Source organism: Apodemus sylvaticus, chromosome 3 (genome assembly GCF_947179515.1).
Source record: "Apodemus sylvaticus chromosome 3, mApoSyl1.1, whole genome shotgun sequence".
Classification (NCBI taxonomy): Eukaryota; Metazoa; Chordata; class Mammalia; order Rodentia; family Muridae; genus Apodemus; species Apodemus sylvaticus.
This window is the reverse complement of record NC_067474.1, coordinates 58,772,885-58,787,542: the sequence shown is the minus strand read 5'-3', so window position 1 is coordinate 58,787,542 and position 14,658 is coordinate 58,772,885. Positions and strand designations below refer to the sequence as shown.

At 53.9% G+C, this 14,658-nt stretch overlaps 1 protein-coding gene across 1 annotated transcript in view; it reads left to right on the top strand.

Moving 5' to 3' along the window:
• Shb (SH2 domain containing adaptor protein B) overlaps positions 1-14,658 on the top strand; it is a 107,300-nt gene that overhangs the window by 86,722 nt on the left and 5,920 nt on the right. Inside the window, exon 5 of the mRNA XM_052176420.1 lies at positions 88-207. Within this exon, the coding sequence (XP_052032380.1) occupies positions 88-207 (120 nt within the window). The remainder of the gene's footprint in view (positions 1-87; positions 208-14,658) is intronic.

The window sequence follows — 14,658 nt, the reverse complement described above, 5'->3', positions numbered from 1 at the left end:
TGAGGGCACCGAGCGAGGCTCCTCAGAGGCCACTCTGGGAGCCCAGGGCCGTCTCTCCCTCTGACTATACTCTTGTTCTCTCCCCAGATGGTATCACGGCGCCATCAGCAGAAGTGATGCAGAGACCCTGCTGCGACTCTGTAAGGAGTGCAGCTACCTTGTCCGGAACAGCCAGACCAGCAAGCATGACTACTCCCTCTCCCTGAAGTGAGTGCCGTGTACCCTCTGCCCGCCTCCATCCTCACAGAAAGGCTGCACTTAGTCCCCCAAGAAGCTTGTCCCTACCAGTTATTTCAAGCCTTGGTTTTTAATTTGGTCTCTTTCTGGGAACTCAGAGAAGTGGTGTGGTTTCCACCGTTGCTTTCCCAGGCAGGAGAGGCCTCTCCTCACAAGTACAGCCACTAGCCAGGAAGAACTCTCGGGTTCAGAGAGCCCGGTACCAGTACCTGGTTCTCAGCACGCCTTCCCAGCATCAAACTTCACACCAGTTGGTAAGGAATGTGCTGTCCCACTCTGTAGACTGGGAAACTGAGGCCCACAGAGAGCAGGTGATGGATGACCGTCTGTCTGACCTTCATGGTGCTGTGTAGCTGCTTGCGAGAACCCTTTGCCTGGTTGTCTTCTCGACTGATCTTCTTTTCATACACCCCACAGAGTTTGGGAGGGAATGCTGTGAACCGGAAAGACCCCCCCTCCCCCCCACTGTTGCGGCTGCTTTGCAGCTGCTCAGATCCTTCTGGTCCATGAGCTGTTAAAATGAACAGGTTCAGAAGTAAGACGTTTGGGGGTTGTTTGTTTGTTTGTTTCCCCCCTCCTGCCGGAGTGTTCCACTGTTCATTGCTTTTGCTGAGTGGGCTCCAAGAAGTCTTCCAGACGCCATTGTGGAGATGGGAGCCGTGAGGCTCAGAGGAGAGAGGAATGCTCCAAGCGCACAGAGGTAGTGATACACTGGGGTGTGAACCAGGTCCTACACCCAGATACACTGAGTAGGAGCGGTCTCCCTTGCCTCCCCGCTGCCCTAGTCATTGCCAGAGGCTCACAATGAGAGTAGGCTTGACCCCACTTCTTTCAGGAAACCTTGCACCCAGGTGGCTAGATGGATTTCCTGTCACGTGGTCAGCCTCCCCACCCCTGACCCCTAGTCCCAGACAGCCTGCTGCCCGTCAAGGGCACTGGAGGTGCTGGTTTGTTCCTCCCTGCTTTATCTTTCTCTCTGAGTTCATGGGTTATATTGCACCCAGAATCTCCATTATTTGGGGGACTTGAGGCCACTACAAAAGACCTGGTTAGACAGTCAATAGAAGAAGGAACAGAAGCCATGCGTGCCAGGGCGGGGCCTTGTCAGGTACCAGCCTACAGGTTTGTTGCATGGAGACGTGCCTTCAAGCAGTCTCCTGGGTGCTGTTGGGACCCTTGGGAGCTTCAGCGCAGATGTCTGCCTGTGAAGAACTGTCTACTAAGGACCTGTGATGGGCCAGGTCTGGGGCACCAAAACAGGACTGCAGGGGTCTGCAGCCAGTTGCTGAGCTGACCCCAGTGACTCTGGGGTCATCCATGTTTCCACCCCTTGTCTCCTCATTACCTAATATGCGTTGAAATCAAGTCACAGGTGGGTGCCAGAGGCCAGATGCTTGGCCCCTCTTCCCTGCCATGTGTATTCATTGGGTTGGGGCCCCTAGGGAGGTAGTGTCTTGGTTCTGCTTTTATGGTGGTAGCCATTAAAGCATATGCTGTGGGAGCAGTGGGAGCCCACCTCCCTCCTGGCTTGTGGCCTTCCCAACTCTGAGCCTCCCTGTCTTTATCTGTGCACTGGGATGATGATGATCTGTTCCTAAGCAACAAGCACCCACTCCAGTCAGATCCTTGCCCATGTGACCTAATACAGTTCCCACCCTGTCTGTGTCCTGCCAGTAACCGTGAAGATTGCTTGTTGCCCTAGCCAGGCATGGTGGCACATCCTTTTAATCCCTGCACCTGGGAGGCAGAAGCAAGTGCGTCTCCTGAGTTTGAGGCTGACCTGGTCTCTGCAGCAGTGTGGAGGTATATCACCAGACTTTATAGTCTAAGGCTGTAAAAGCTGTCCTGCCCTTCCCCACAGTGCTCACTGTACGACTGCACTTAGCAAGTCCCCTCCCCTTTCTGGGTCGATCAGCGTGTGTCCCTGCCACGCTGGCTAGATGGACTGTGCTTCCCAAGCCAGTGGCCCCGAGCACGCGGGGCAAGAGCCCTGCCCCGCCAGAGGTCTGGGTTGTTGTTCCTGTCCTGTCTGATCTAATCCCACAGGACTGCTGTATACAGACCGCTCTTCTAGCACTAGGAACTGGAGCTGAGGGGTTGGGTTTGTGTTTGTTTAGAGCCATTAGAGTAGCACCCCAATGGTCAGAGGGCTGTGCTCAGCCAGGCAGCCTTTCCTTGAAGAAAGGAGAACCGGGACAAGGTGCTTTCCAGAACAGCCATGTTTGTGGCCCTTGCCCACAAGCAGAACCGCCCTGGTACTACGCGTACTGCCTCCAGGGGAAAGCACCACCTTTGCCAGCCTGTGTGCAGTATGTGGTTTCTCACATCCTCAGGCCCGCTGCCAGTGGCCAGGCGGGGGCATAGCAGCCCCCTCCCCCCCCCCCCACACACACACAGACTGCAAGCTGACATCGGAATTCCAGCTATGCTGCTTCTCAGCCTCTGGCCATTTTCACGTTGGCCTCAGGTCCTTCTGTGAGACAAGTCGATGGGGTAGAACGTGCTTGGGGAAGCCAAGGGTCCTCTCCCTGCTCGGTCCTTCCCTTGGAAGAGTTTTGTGGAAACCCTCTGTACCTGGCACTGGGCTCTAGAGATAGAGCGCGAGCGCCAAGGCACCAGCCAGGCCCAGCTGCGGAGGCTCACACCCTGCTCGTTCTGACTGCCTTGCTGCTTGCAGGACTGCACAAAGGGCTTGGAGCGCCCAGTGGTGACCTATAGAGGGTGGTCACCGTCACCAAGGGCCAGGAGCTGCAAGGCAGAAGCAGCACATGACTCTTAAGAGAACCTAGTGTTCCCCAGACAAGGACATTAATAGAAGGTAAAGCCAGGCAAAGATGTGGGGTGTTGTGACAAGGCCACTGGCCAACAGGTCCTGCTCGGAGTTCTGCCCTCTCATCCGTCAGCAGAGATATATGCGCGTGCACGCACGCATACTCACACTCAGACAGTGAGTCCTAAGTCCTCTGTGGATGTGATGTCTCAGATTTATCTAAGTGAGGAAACGGCCCCGGCGGAGACTTGCAGTGCACGTAACCCTGGGAGGCAGTGACTTGCTTGGGCTGGCCATAACTGCCCCCTCCAGCTCCCTGTGCCTTTGGTGACCCAAGGCAGTGTCCGTACGGCATCTGCTGTCAGACTCACACTGTCATCTCTCCGCTGCCATGGTGGACACTCCCCTCGACGCTGGTCAGAGAGCCTGCAAGTGGCTTTATCGTTCACAGTATCTTGCTGCAGAGGTCTGTCATGCCGCCGTCAGTGTGACAACATGTACTAGCCAGACTCCAGACTCACACTTACCACAGGCCCCGGGTGTGTGGGGTAGGTACACTGTCTCCAGCCGGGCAAGCAGAGGTCGAGCCTTTGGCGTTGGTGAGAAAATACCAAAAGCTGATGCCCTCTGCTTTCCCTGGAAAGGCGGTCGGTCAGGCCTGAGGAAAGGAGTGAGGGTGAGGAGCAGCCTCCTTCACAGGAGTCCTCAGGCACTTGCGACTGACTGTGAGGGCTCTCCGAGGTTTAGCTCTGCGAGATTTTGCCAAAGAATCTGGTGAAGCCAGGAAAGAGGACTTAAAAGACATCGAAGTTTGGTCCTGGGGATGAGATGAGTCCTACTGGGGGAGGGCATGGGGACCATGTCTGTGGGGCCTGGGATGGGTCACACACTCTGAAGCCTTAGCAGGAAGCTAAGGAGCCAGCCCCACCTCTTCCCACTGCACTGGGGCAAGCGGCCCCTTAGAGCCCTCCCGAGATAAGCTTTTGGTTTTCAAGTCCCCAGGTGGATTGCCTACTACCAGGGACTGGCCTGCTTCCACCACGTCCCAGCTCTGCCTTCCTCAGCCGCGTGCTTCGTCCTGTCTGGGCCCACTTACTGCTTGAGCTCCAGCCCTGCAGGCCCTCACAGCCTGGCAAGGAAGAGAAGACACCTAGGAAATACACCAAACGAGTTAGAGCTTACAGGTTGGAGAATGCCCTGGGGCGCACGTGAGGGAAGGGACCAGACAGGGATTTCAAGGATGAAAGGCCTTTAAGGGTAGGCAGCAGACGGGGAGCAGGCACAAAGCATGCTTAGAACAAATCCACAATGAGCTTTGCCCAGCCATGACACATCCTGGGTCACCTGGCCTCAGAGAATTGAGGAGTCCCTGCAGGGTGGGCACACGGTACAGTGATGATCTCTTAGCCTCATTCTGGAATCATCGGTGAACTAGAGACATGAGTGTTACCAAAGGAAAAGGCCACATGCCACACCTGTGTCGTCCAAGTCTGCACTGGCAGGGGACGTGCTGTAAGAGGGTTGGAGACAGCCCGAGGGCACCCTGAGTTAACTTCAATCAGAGGCACCTTGGGTGGGATCCTGGTTCTAAAGCTTTCTCCAGCCATCCGGTGCCAGGCAAGTGGTTGTCTCCCCTGGGCCTCCCTGGACAGGAGGCCTATGGGTAAGAAGTAGGCTGGGCAGGTGAGGTCCACTGTGGTGCTGACACACAGTAGGCATTTAGGACATGCTGAGCTCTGTTCCACCCTGTTCTTCCAGAGCCTTTCAAAACTCCCCTGAGAGCAGCACATGCCTGGAGCTGGTGTCATCCCCGTTAGAGTCCGTGAGCCTGGGGGTGGGGTGCGTCCAGCGCTGGGTGGCAAGCATGAAGGTCTAGGTCAGGTCCCCACACTGCAAACAGTGATGTGAAGGTCTGAGCCTTGGTCACTACACTCGCTTCCAGCCTTGTGGCCCTGCAGTGGACCACAGAGCCTTTCTTTGAATCTGAGGACAGAGGAGGGCCCCCTGCATCCTGTGGTATGAAGTGAGCAGTTTATGAAGAAAGGCCTCTGATTGCTTAGGGACACCCCTTTGCATTGCCTGGTGCAGTGGGTTGTGTCGGCTGCTAGATGCCCAGTACCAACCAGTAAATCCCCCTGGTCTGTAGAGAAGGGTGGGTGGGTGTTGTAGGCCAGGAAGAGCTTAGGAGATGTATTTCAGTTAAGGGTATTTTTTTTTCCTTCTCTCCCCTCATTGATTTGTACGGTGAAGGAGAGAGTTTTCAAACAGTAGGCATGTCTGGGACCAGCCAGGCGGGCGAGTGATTAATCTTAGTTTGTTGCTGCTGACAGCCAGGAGCAAGAAATAATAAATGTTTGCAGGGAGGGAGGGGGGCGGTGTGAAGAGGCTGAGCCCTGCATCCCACAATGGGGAGGGAGCAGAGATTTCACTGCCTTCTGTGGAACCAACATCAGGGTCCGGGCTCCAGTGGGGTAGGGCCTGCCTAGTCTGTACAAAGCCCAGGTTCAATCCCCTGGGCCCTAAAACAAAACCAAATAAGAACCAGGGGAGGCTCCAGAAGTTTGACTGCTCTGACTGAGGCCACCCCCTCCAGGTCACAGCAGGCTCCTCAGCAGCTGTTGACCTCCCTTCATGGTCCCCCTAGAGTAACTTCATCCCCACTATCCATCCCTAACGTCCTCAGAGAGGATGATGGGCCCTAGTAAGGGCAAACCTTCTAAGGAAGGCAGTTTGTGTGCAGTGTCCAGCTCGGCAGAGGCAGGTGGATTTCTGAATTCGAGGTCAGCCTGGTCTACAGAGTGAGTTCCAGGACAGCCAGGGCTACACAGAGAAACCCAGTCTCAAAAAACAAAACAAACAAAACAAACAAACAAAAACAAGTGCAGCTTTAGGCAAAGGGACCCCAGCACTCTTTGGCAGCTTTTGGGAGAGAATGCTGAGTCTGAAGTGTGCAGAGGGAAAGGAGGCGTGAGAGGTGCTGCCGGCCAGCAGACGCCCGCCCGCCCGCCCGCCAGAGCCTGTCAACAGCCTGGGGTGGTGTAGCAGGTAGGAGAGGTCCAGGCAGGTTCAGAACAGTGGGTCCTGGTAGATGGATGAGCAGTCCTGGCTCTTCCTTTGGGAAGGGATTCAGACCTCAGTTTGCGGTCCCCAGCAAAGCAGGTGGGACGTACGTGCCCAGCATTGAACGGCTCTGGATTACTGAAATGTCATCATGAGGTGGGACATGGGGGACACTAGAAAGGGGGTGGACACTCGAAGTGTAGGTCTCCCTCTGTGACACTGCCACCAGAAAGCTTCATTCTTGCAGCTAGCAGAGGTCATGTGATGACACAGCTGAGCTGTGAGTGAAGCTCAGATTTTACTGCCGCCTTGACGGTCCTTCTGCCCTGTGGGGTCCATCTGAGCAAAAGGCACCCCCTTCCCTGCCACCAGGACCGCTCCAGATGTTCCTAGCAGGACCAAGCTCAGGCAGCCTCTGACAGCTTTTCCCAGGCAGATGTGACATGTCAAAAGCCTGAAGACATAAAAGGTCTGGGACTTAAGGCGGGACCAGAAAACAGGACTCCTCTGTCTGGTTCTTAATCCATGGGAGGTTTCTGCGTTCTTCTCTGTGTCCAGGCCTCAGTACCAGTGGGGAAGCGTAACCCTCCTCGTTCCCGCTGGGCAGTGGAGGAAGTCAGGCCTACCTTAGCTAAGAACCTGGTCTGCTAGGCTGTGTAACTGGGGCAGGTGAGGCATTCTGCCTGACCCCAGGCTCTGTTCTTTACATATGTGCGCGCACACACAGAGTTATTTACTTCCACTAAATGTGGGGTTGTGCCATGGAAACTAGGGGATGTCTGGTAGAAGGTCAAGCCATCTCATAGGGTGGGGTACCTCCATGGCTTTTCAGATTAGCTTCTGCCTGTGGATATATGCTAGGTAAGGATGGGGACAGGTGCAGGGAAGGACTAGGACAGTTGGTGATGGGTGACAAATGTAAGGAGAACGAAGGGCAGAGTTGAGGGCTGTGGCCAGGTTTCTGAGCAGCTGGGGGATCAGGTACAGTTGGCTTTGAAAATGCCCCCCCCCATGGCTCCCTCCCCTCCTAGCCCCGCCTCCCAGATGCCATTTCCTGCTTCCCTCCAATCGTGCAGGCCCCCAAGGTGGTGTGCTACACTGATTATGCCTGCACTACCCATCTGCAAGACTTGTGCCAGGAGGTGATGGCTGTCTCCTCCCAGCCTGCTCCGTCCTCCCTCTGTTCCTCATAGGTCCTCTCCAGCGTCTGACCCACCCTGATTACATTTCCAGCAGGCTTTTAATTATCTCCTATCAGCCTGCTTCATCTGCCTGTGCTGCTCAGCCACCGGAGGAGGCGTTCCAACTGCCCATCCGTCACCAGGAAGATCCCATGGCCTGGACGCTTCCCTTTGGAGGTGTGGGCTGATCTCTCCGAACCAGAGCCTCTCTTCCTAATCACCCTCATACCAGTTTGTTAACATAATGCATTTAATGAAATTTTGCCAGAGCCATCCAGACAATGGTTGCTCGGGCCTTCGGGGACAGCCCATGGGATGCTCTAGGAAGGGAAGCCATGAGGACTGCTGCAGGGCGTGCCTGCATGAGAAGGGTGAGCCCTGGACCAGATCAGGCCTCCCGCCCAGTGGCCTCCCACCCGTGCGCCTCCCTGAGTCCTTGCATAAGGGCAGGAGAACTTTGTGGAATTGCGCTCATCTGTGACATGAGAGGCTGCGCATGGGGTCACGGCAGCCTGGGCGCTGACCTCAGTGAGGGGAGAGGATTTTGTTTCTCTTAGATCATGGTAAGCAATCCAAAAGCTCCCACAGCAAACCCCATCAGCCTGAACTGGAGGCATCTGGTGGATCTCAAAGCCACAGTTGCATACAGTAAGGCCCTGGGTTATAGGCAGGGTTTAACTGTTCCCTAGGCCCTTGTCAGTTAGAGCGGAGTCAGGAGGTGACGCGCAGACTCTGCCAGCAGCCTGTCATGGTCTTGTCCCGCCTCCCGACTCCGCAAGGTTATGACCCTTCTGAGCCTCACCAGTACCGTGTTTCCTTCTCCTGTTTTCCTCATAAATGTTCTTGGTATTTGAGGCAGATTTATAAAATCACACAGCAGGTTTTACAGCCCTGTCTTTGCTGCCATAGCTGAGAACTGTAAAAGCTCCATTCGGCTTTGCGTGGCTGTGAGAGAGGTGGGGTCCCTGGCATGCATGCACATCTGGCACTTCCCCTCAATCCTGCTCATGTCCAGGTAAGCCCCGCAGTGGGCAGTCCTCCCCCCCCCCCCCAAAAAAAAAGCCTTCGCCACTTCGTGCTTGGGTTTTCCTCCTCTGTTTCTCTCTAAGTTTACTTCACCCAAGAGGACTATCAGAGTCCGTTGGGTTTGGCAAAGCTGACTTATTAAAAATGCTTTAAATAGAGTATCTTTTCCCCCCACTCCTTTTGAAAGTTTTCCTTTGGAAAATCAATGTGGCCTCCAAGTGTGGGGTTCATGCCACGTTCTCAGCCCAGAGGCTTGGGGAGCGGGTACAGACAAGCAGAAGAGAAGGATTCTGGTGAGGCATTAGGGGCTTCCTGCAGGTGAGGGCCTTGTGGGACAGACAGCTTGTGTTAGACTTCCTGTCTGTGTGACCACAGCCTTGAAAAGGAACAACTGCAGGGACTCATGGCTTATTTTGTCCCCGTGATTTTAGTCCCCAGCAGAGAGCAGCGCGCTCCGTGTGTGATGGTGGGGATGTGTGGAGGCTGTTCATGTCATTGGGGGTGGGAAACAGCCAGGGAGAGCTAAGAATTACACACACACACACAAGGTTTTCATAGCATCCCGACACAGCATCCCAACACAGCTGGGGACAAGTGTCCAAAACATGTACCTGTGGGAGAGACAAATTTCAGACTCAGACCATAGCAGATCTGAAAGAAGATGTGGAAGTTGGCGCTCCCGCCCAGTGGGAGCAGTTCCCTGGGTCCGTTACCCCCACCTTGCCCTTCAGGACAAGCGGTTCAGGACAGTCGGGTTAGTCACCTGCAGTCTTGCCAGCGGCCGGCACTCACCGCCATGCTTCCCATGCAGTCACCACATCTCAGCTTGCCAAAGAGCAAGCAGCGTGCTAGACACAGCCTTCCCTGACGGGAGGCACCTGTCGTGAACCTTGGAGCTCTGTACAGTACCTGACCACTGGGGTTGGGAATCTGCTCGAACAGGCTGTGAACAGTGTCCTCTGTTGGTGTCAGAATGGTGTCAGCGATGATGATTACAAGCTGGATAATGCGTGAGTTCTGACTGACACTCAGACCTAGACTGCGATCTGGGCTTCTAGCATGTTCTGCCTCCACAGAGCAGCATCCCCCTTCTGAGTTCTGACTTTTCAGGATGTGGCGGTAATCTTTTTTGTCCTGAATGGTTCCAAACCCAAAACACCATCCAGGGTTGACTCTCTGTGGGAATTGGCAGTTCTAACAGGCAGCCAGTCAGTTCTGATGGTGAGCAACTGTAACTAATTACTTGCAGCCATGCTGAAAAAAAAACAAAACAAAACATAATTAATGTGGCCAAACCCTGGCCAGATAATAAAATGGAGGCTTTGTTGTGTATCAAGGCAGAAATCAATTCCATTAGGGAGCAGAGAGCTAGAGATTTAATTTTGAGGAAATTCTCTACCTTGTGGAAAGAGGCTGTCAGGCAGCTGCCAGAATGAATGTCCAACATGAGCGATTTTGCCCTCCAAAGCCGTGACAACTGAGAAGTGGCCGTAGCCTTCTGGAACAGTTTGTCAATCTTTTGAGTGTGAGCTCAGCTGTGGCTTTTGCTTGTTAGCAGTCTTGAACATGTGTCCTTCGGTTTGGGTTGAGGAGCAATAACTTTGTGTACCTGATGGTCTAGGACGTGGGGGGGGGGGGGGGTAGAGTCCTGTCCTTTGAGACTGAGAGGAGGGAGAGGAGAGAGGTGCCCCAGGAGGCCAACAGGCACCTACCATGAATGGTGGAGTTCATGCGCAGATGTCAGGAGCAGTGACTGGGCTAGGCAAGCCCACTGCGGACCCCAGGCAGGCCAGCTGGGATGTAAACATGGAGCGGATGCTCTGAGAGACCAGTGTACCCTGTAAGAACAGATGGAGAGGAGGCGCCTCCGGTGCTGCCCTCCCAGGGCAGGTAGGACGCCCAAGGCCTGCTAGAGCCAGTGCCTGGAGCTGCCCCCAGCTAAGTGTAACAGGAACATGGAGTGGGGATAGATAGCCTTTGCATTGTAGAGCTGAGGTTGGAAGGTTGGGGGGCGAGGAGGCATTTGGCTGGAGCTTAAGCTTCCCAGCGTTGCAGGTGAGCCCAGTGCTGTAGTCTTCAAGCCCCCCCCCCCTTAGAAACAGCCCTGGGGCTCTGGGCACCCAAGACCCATTTCTCGGTGCATGTTGGATCATACATGGGGCTTCTAAATTTGCATGTGTAGGACCTCTGTAGTCATCTGGTCCCCTGTCCCATTGTATAGACTGGGAAACTGAGGTTTGAGAGGGCAAAGCTGGCTAGAACCCTGAGCTCTCAACTCTGGGCTCAGAAGGACTGCCGCCTCGTTCCTGTAGATAGCCGGATCTTTTCCCACTGGAATTCAGTGTTGTTCGTGTGTCTGATCTGTTGGTAGTCCACCATGTGCCTTTGAACTTCCAGAGAGGAGAAAACCTCCTGGTGGTGTTGAGGGCTGTGGAGTCCAACCTAACCCAGACTCCAGACAGTGTGGGAAAGCGACTGCTTCCTCTCCTACTCTCCTGCTACTTATTTGATCTCATAGGGACAGGTCATAGGTCATAGGTCTTTACCACTGATGACCTGGACAGGCCACCATGGTAGTAGAGGATTCAGTCCCTGCCACGGTCTGCATCTCTCAGTGGTGTCTTCTCTCTCAGGAGCTCTGAATACAGCAGTGCTCCCGGCAGTGCTCCCACCTGCTAGAGGCCACGTTTACTGATAACTGTATTAGTTAATGAGAGGCCACCCCTCTCTGGCTTTTGGAAACAGGATCTCAGGTGACCTGGCCTTAAACTCACTGAGTAGCTCAGGGAGCCTCAAACTCCTGATCCTCCGGCCTCTGCCTCCCAACTGTTGGGATTCCAGGATTTCCCAACATACCCTGCTTTTCCTCCTCTTGTTCTCATGTGGATACCTCACAAACCACAGTGGGAGTTTGTTTTTGCAGTATAGGGCATGCCCACTGAACCTTGGCCCTCAAGCTTGCTAGGCAAATGAACTCTATACCCTTATACTTTGTAATTTCTTTTTTTTTTTTTTTTTTTTTTTTTTTGATTTATTTACTTTTATGTATAGAGTACACTGTAGCTGTCTCCAGAAGCACCAGAAGAGGGCATCCGATCCCATTACAGATGGTTGTGAGCCACCATGTAGTTGCTGGGAATTGAACTCAGGACCTCTAGAAGAGCAGTCAGTGCTCTTAACCACTGAGCTGTCTCTCCAGCCCTACTGTTTTATTTTCAAACAGGCTCTTGAAGTTACCTAGGGTGACTTTAAACTCACACTGTGACCTAGGCTGTCCTTGAGCTTGTAGTTCTCCTGACTCGGCCTGTCAAACAGCTACAATTACATACAGGTCCATGTCGCCAGCCAGGGAGAAACAGTGTGCTTTCCCAGTGTCGGGAAAGGACTTGCTGTGGAGAAGTGATTCTCAGGCAGCAACAGAGCTGGGGACAGGACCCAGCCTGACTAGGGAGCCTGGAGCCAGAGGGCGATTTGGCCATCATGGGTTTGAGGTTGCCAACTTGTCTATGAACAACAGACGAGACAGGCTTGGGGGTACATGCTGGTTCTGGGCCATATAGACCGGAGCCAGCAGACAGACCAGACAGCAGTTGTGTGGCAGTTTCTGCCCAGCAAGAGAAGTGAGGCCCATATTGGGGGTCCCAGCCCTGGGCCCTGCATTTGCACCAGAAGAAAGCCTGTCTGCCCTGCATGCCAGCTCAGACCTGGAGCTCAGGACAGCCTTTACAGCGGAGGTGAGACCCCTTAGCTCAGGTGAGAGTGAACATTAAGGGTGTTGCTCAGAGGGGCAGTGTGAGCCTCAGACCCAGGGCTGGCTAGCCTAGGCCTGGCTTGTATCTGTTCTTGCCTCCCACGTATTTAGGGCCCAGGCCTAATTTAGGGCCCAGGAGTGTTTCCCCTCCTGTGAAATACAGTCCTTGAAATTTGGTTATGGAAATGGGAGGGATAGGTGCCAGGATTGGTTCTTGAAAGTAACCTAGCCGCCTTGGGAGGCCAGCTGTTCAGCAGGCCCTCTGTTATGTCTTTACCAAGGAGCCAGATGGCCTTGCCCTAGCCAGGCAGTCACATTTGTTTATCCCGAAAGTGTCTGGGAGGGCAGCTAGGTGTGACCCCTGTATTGGTGACTAAGGCGTGTGGCTTTACCCTGACACTATCAGTATTCTGGGCTAAGGGTCTGTTTTGTGGTGTTACCATCCAATTAGAATCAACCTCACTAGATGCTGAGCCCTGGACTCCCCAGACATTGCCAGATCCTCCTCAGGGAAGGCAGGCGACCGGCCCAGGCGAGAACCTCAGACTCCTAAGGACATTGTGGGCTGGGAGAGAGGCCCGTCCTTTTGTCCTGGGTGGATTCAGTCCATCCTATTTGGCCCAGGCTCGGGTTGCAAACGTCTGTCTCTCCAAGCCCAGAGAGCCATGTGTATGGTGCTCGACAGAGCTGTCCCCATTCTTCCCCACCCATCCCACGTGGCAGCGTCTCACTGGCCTGAGAACATCAGTGTGGAGTGGACACTTACGGGCTCTTTGGAAAGTCAGTTGGATGGTGTTTCGCTGGGGCAAACACGTGAAGGAACGTTTCATTAAAGTGGACACAGCTGTGACAGGCTAAGGCAGATGTTTCATTGAAGCAGACACAGGAGAGAGGATGGTCTGCTAAAGCAAGCACGTGAAAGGACATGAGATAGAAGATTCTTTGTTAACGACATGCATGTGTCTTGGTCCGCCTTGCATTACATAGTCAAGTTGTATTTGTCAAGACACCATAGAGAGAAACGCACCAAAAAACTTCTGGTGGTGTATCGCAGTTTGTTGCAGTTTCCAAGGACTCAGGCTGATTGGATGCACGTGCTGAGGCAAGGCGCGTGGAGGACACGTGATGTCTGGAGGGTATAAATAGGACTCATGGGGTGACGGAGACAGAGCTCGGCTTGCTGGTACAGCGAGCTGTGAAACGCTTGTGGGTCTCAGGGCTCCTCAGATCTTCACTTCCCTGAGAGCGGCACAGTTGAGGACTTCTGGTACTGTCGGTCCCTCCTGCTGCCCGAGCTGAGGCCTGGCTGTCTCTGCTAGGGCGTGTCACTGCTGTTGCTAACCAGCTCTACTGAACTGGACTGCTGGTGTATCTGTGAGGTGTTTGTGAGTGAATAGAGCTGCCGCTGCCCGCTAACCTGTGTGTGAACTGCTGATTTCCAGATAACACAAGACAAGAGCCTTTATATCCAGGTCCACTCCCCCCACCCCCAACCCCTAACCCCATCCCACCCTGTCTTTCCCATTACCTCTGGTGGATAGTGGGCTACAAGGGAGGTTAAATCATTTAAGAACCATCATTTAAAATGGGATTTGAAAAAAAATCAAAGTCACATCAGTGGAAGGATCTCCACCTTTTGCAGAGGGGACCTTGAAGCCCAGGAATAGAGGGAGGCTGTCTTGTGGCAGTAGCAGGATCAGAGACTGAACCAACATTTGTGACTTGGGTCAGCAATTGGGACAGTCTCATAGCCACTGCTGCAGCCGCCACCGCCACCACCACCACGCCCTCTTTCTAATCAGGATGGATAGAAACATTGCCCCGAGGGGGATACACCACCAAATGTATTACATTGGTGTAATATGTAATACATTGTACATATATGTACATATCTTGGCCAATGAGAGGCTCGCTCCTGCCTGGGTCTTGACAATAACAGCTTCTAGGATGGCACTTCATACAAGTTTTGTCCTAAGAGAATCGCCCTTCGTGGTCTCACCTTGCCCAACCGCCTCTTGGTCTGTGAGAGCGAGCCTTTTACTCTGTCCACCTGCCCTGTCTCTGTGAAGGCGGCTTGTGATTTACAGAAGGCTGAGCTGTCACTCAGAGCTCGAGGAACACCAGGCGCCCCGTAAGCCTGATCCCTGCTGGTGTCTACTGGAAGTGTAATTGTTTGGCTATAAATCAAGCTGCTGGGCTCAGCAGGGCTTACATTTAGACACTGTTCACCACAAGGACAAGCTTTAGCTTATCCTCGGAGGTGGCGGGTGCAGGTGTTCACCCTGGGGCTCAGGCAGCCTGTTCTGACCACCCACCTCTTTGGACTCTTAGGCCATCTCTATCGAAGGGACCCTTAGTGTCCCTGTCTGTGTACTTGGAGAGCACATTCTGCATGAAGGACACCGTTCTGTCCATGACTCTTGGGAAGCTGCCCTGTGACCCAGCAAATTGTCTCCAACCCCCACCCCACCCCAGCACTTGCTTCTCACATCTGTGCAGTGAGCATCTGAGTCTCCTGCACGTGTCAGGAATCAAGAGAACAGTCAGCATCTTCTGGGCATCTCAGTCAGGCTGTTTCCTCCTCTTCCCGAACCCTGAGGCCTTATCTACTGAATGCTGTCTGTCGGATTATC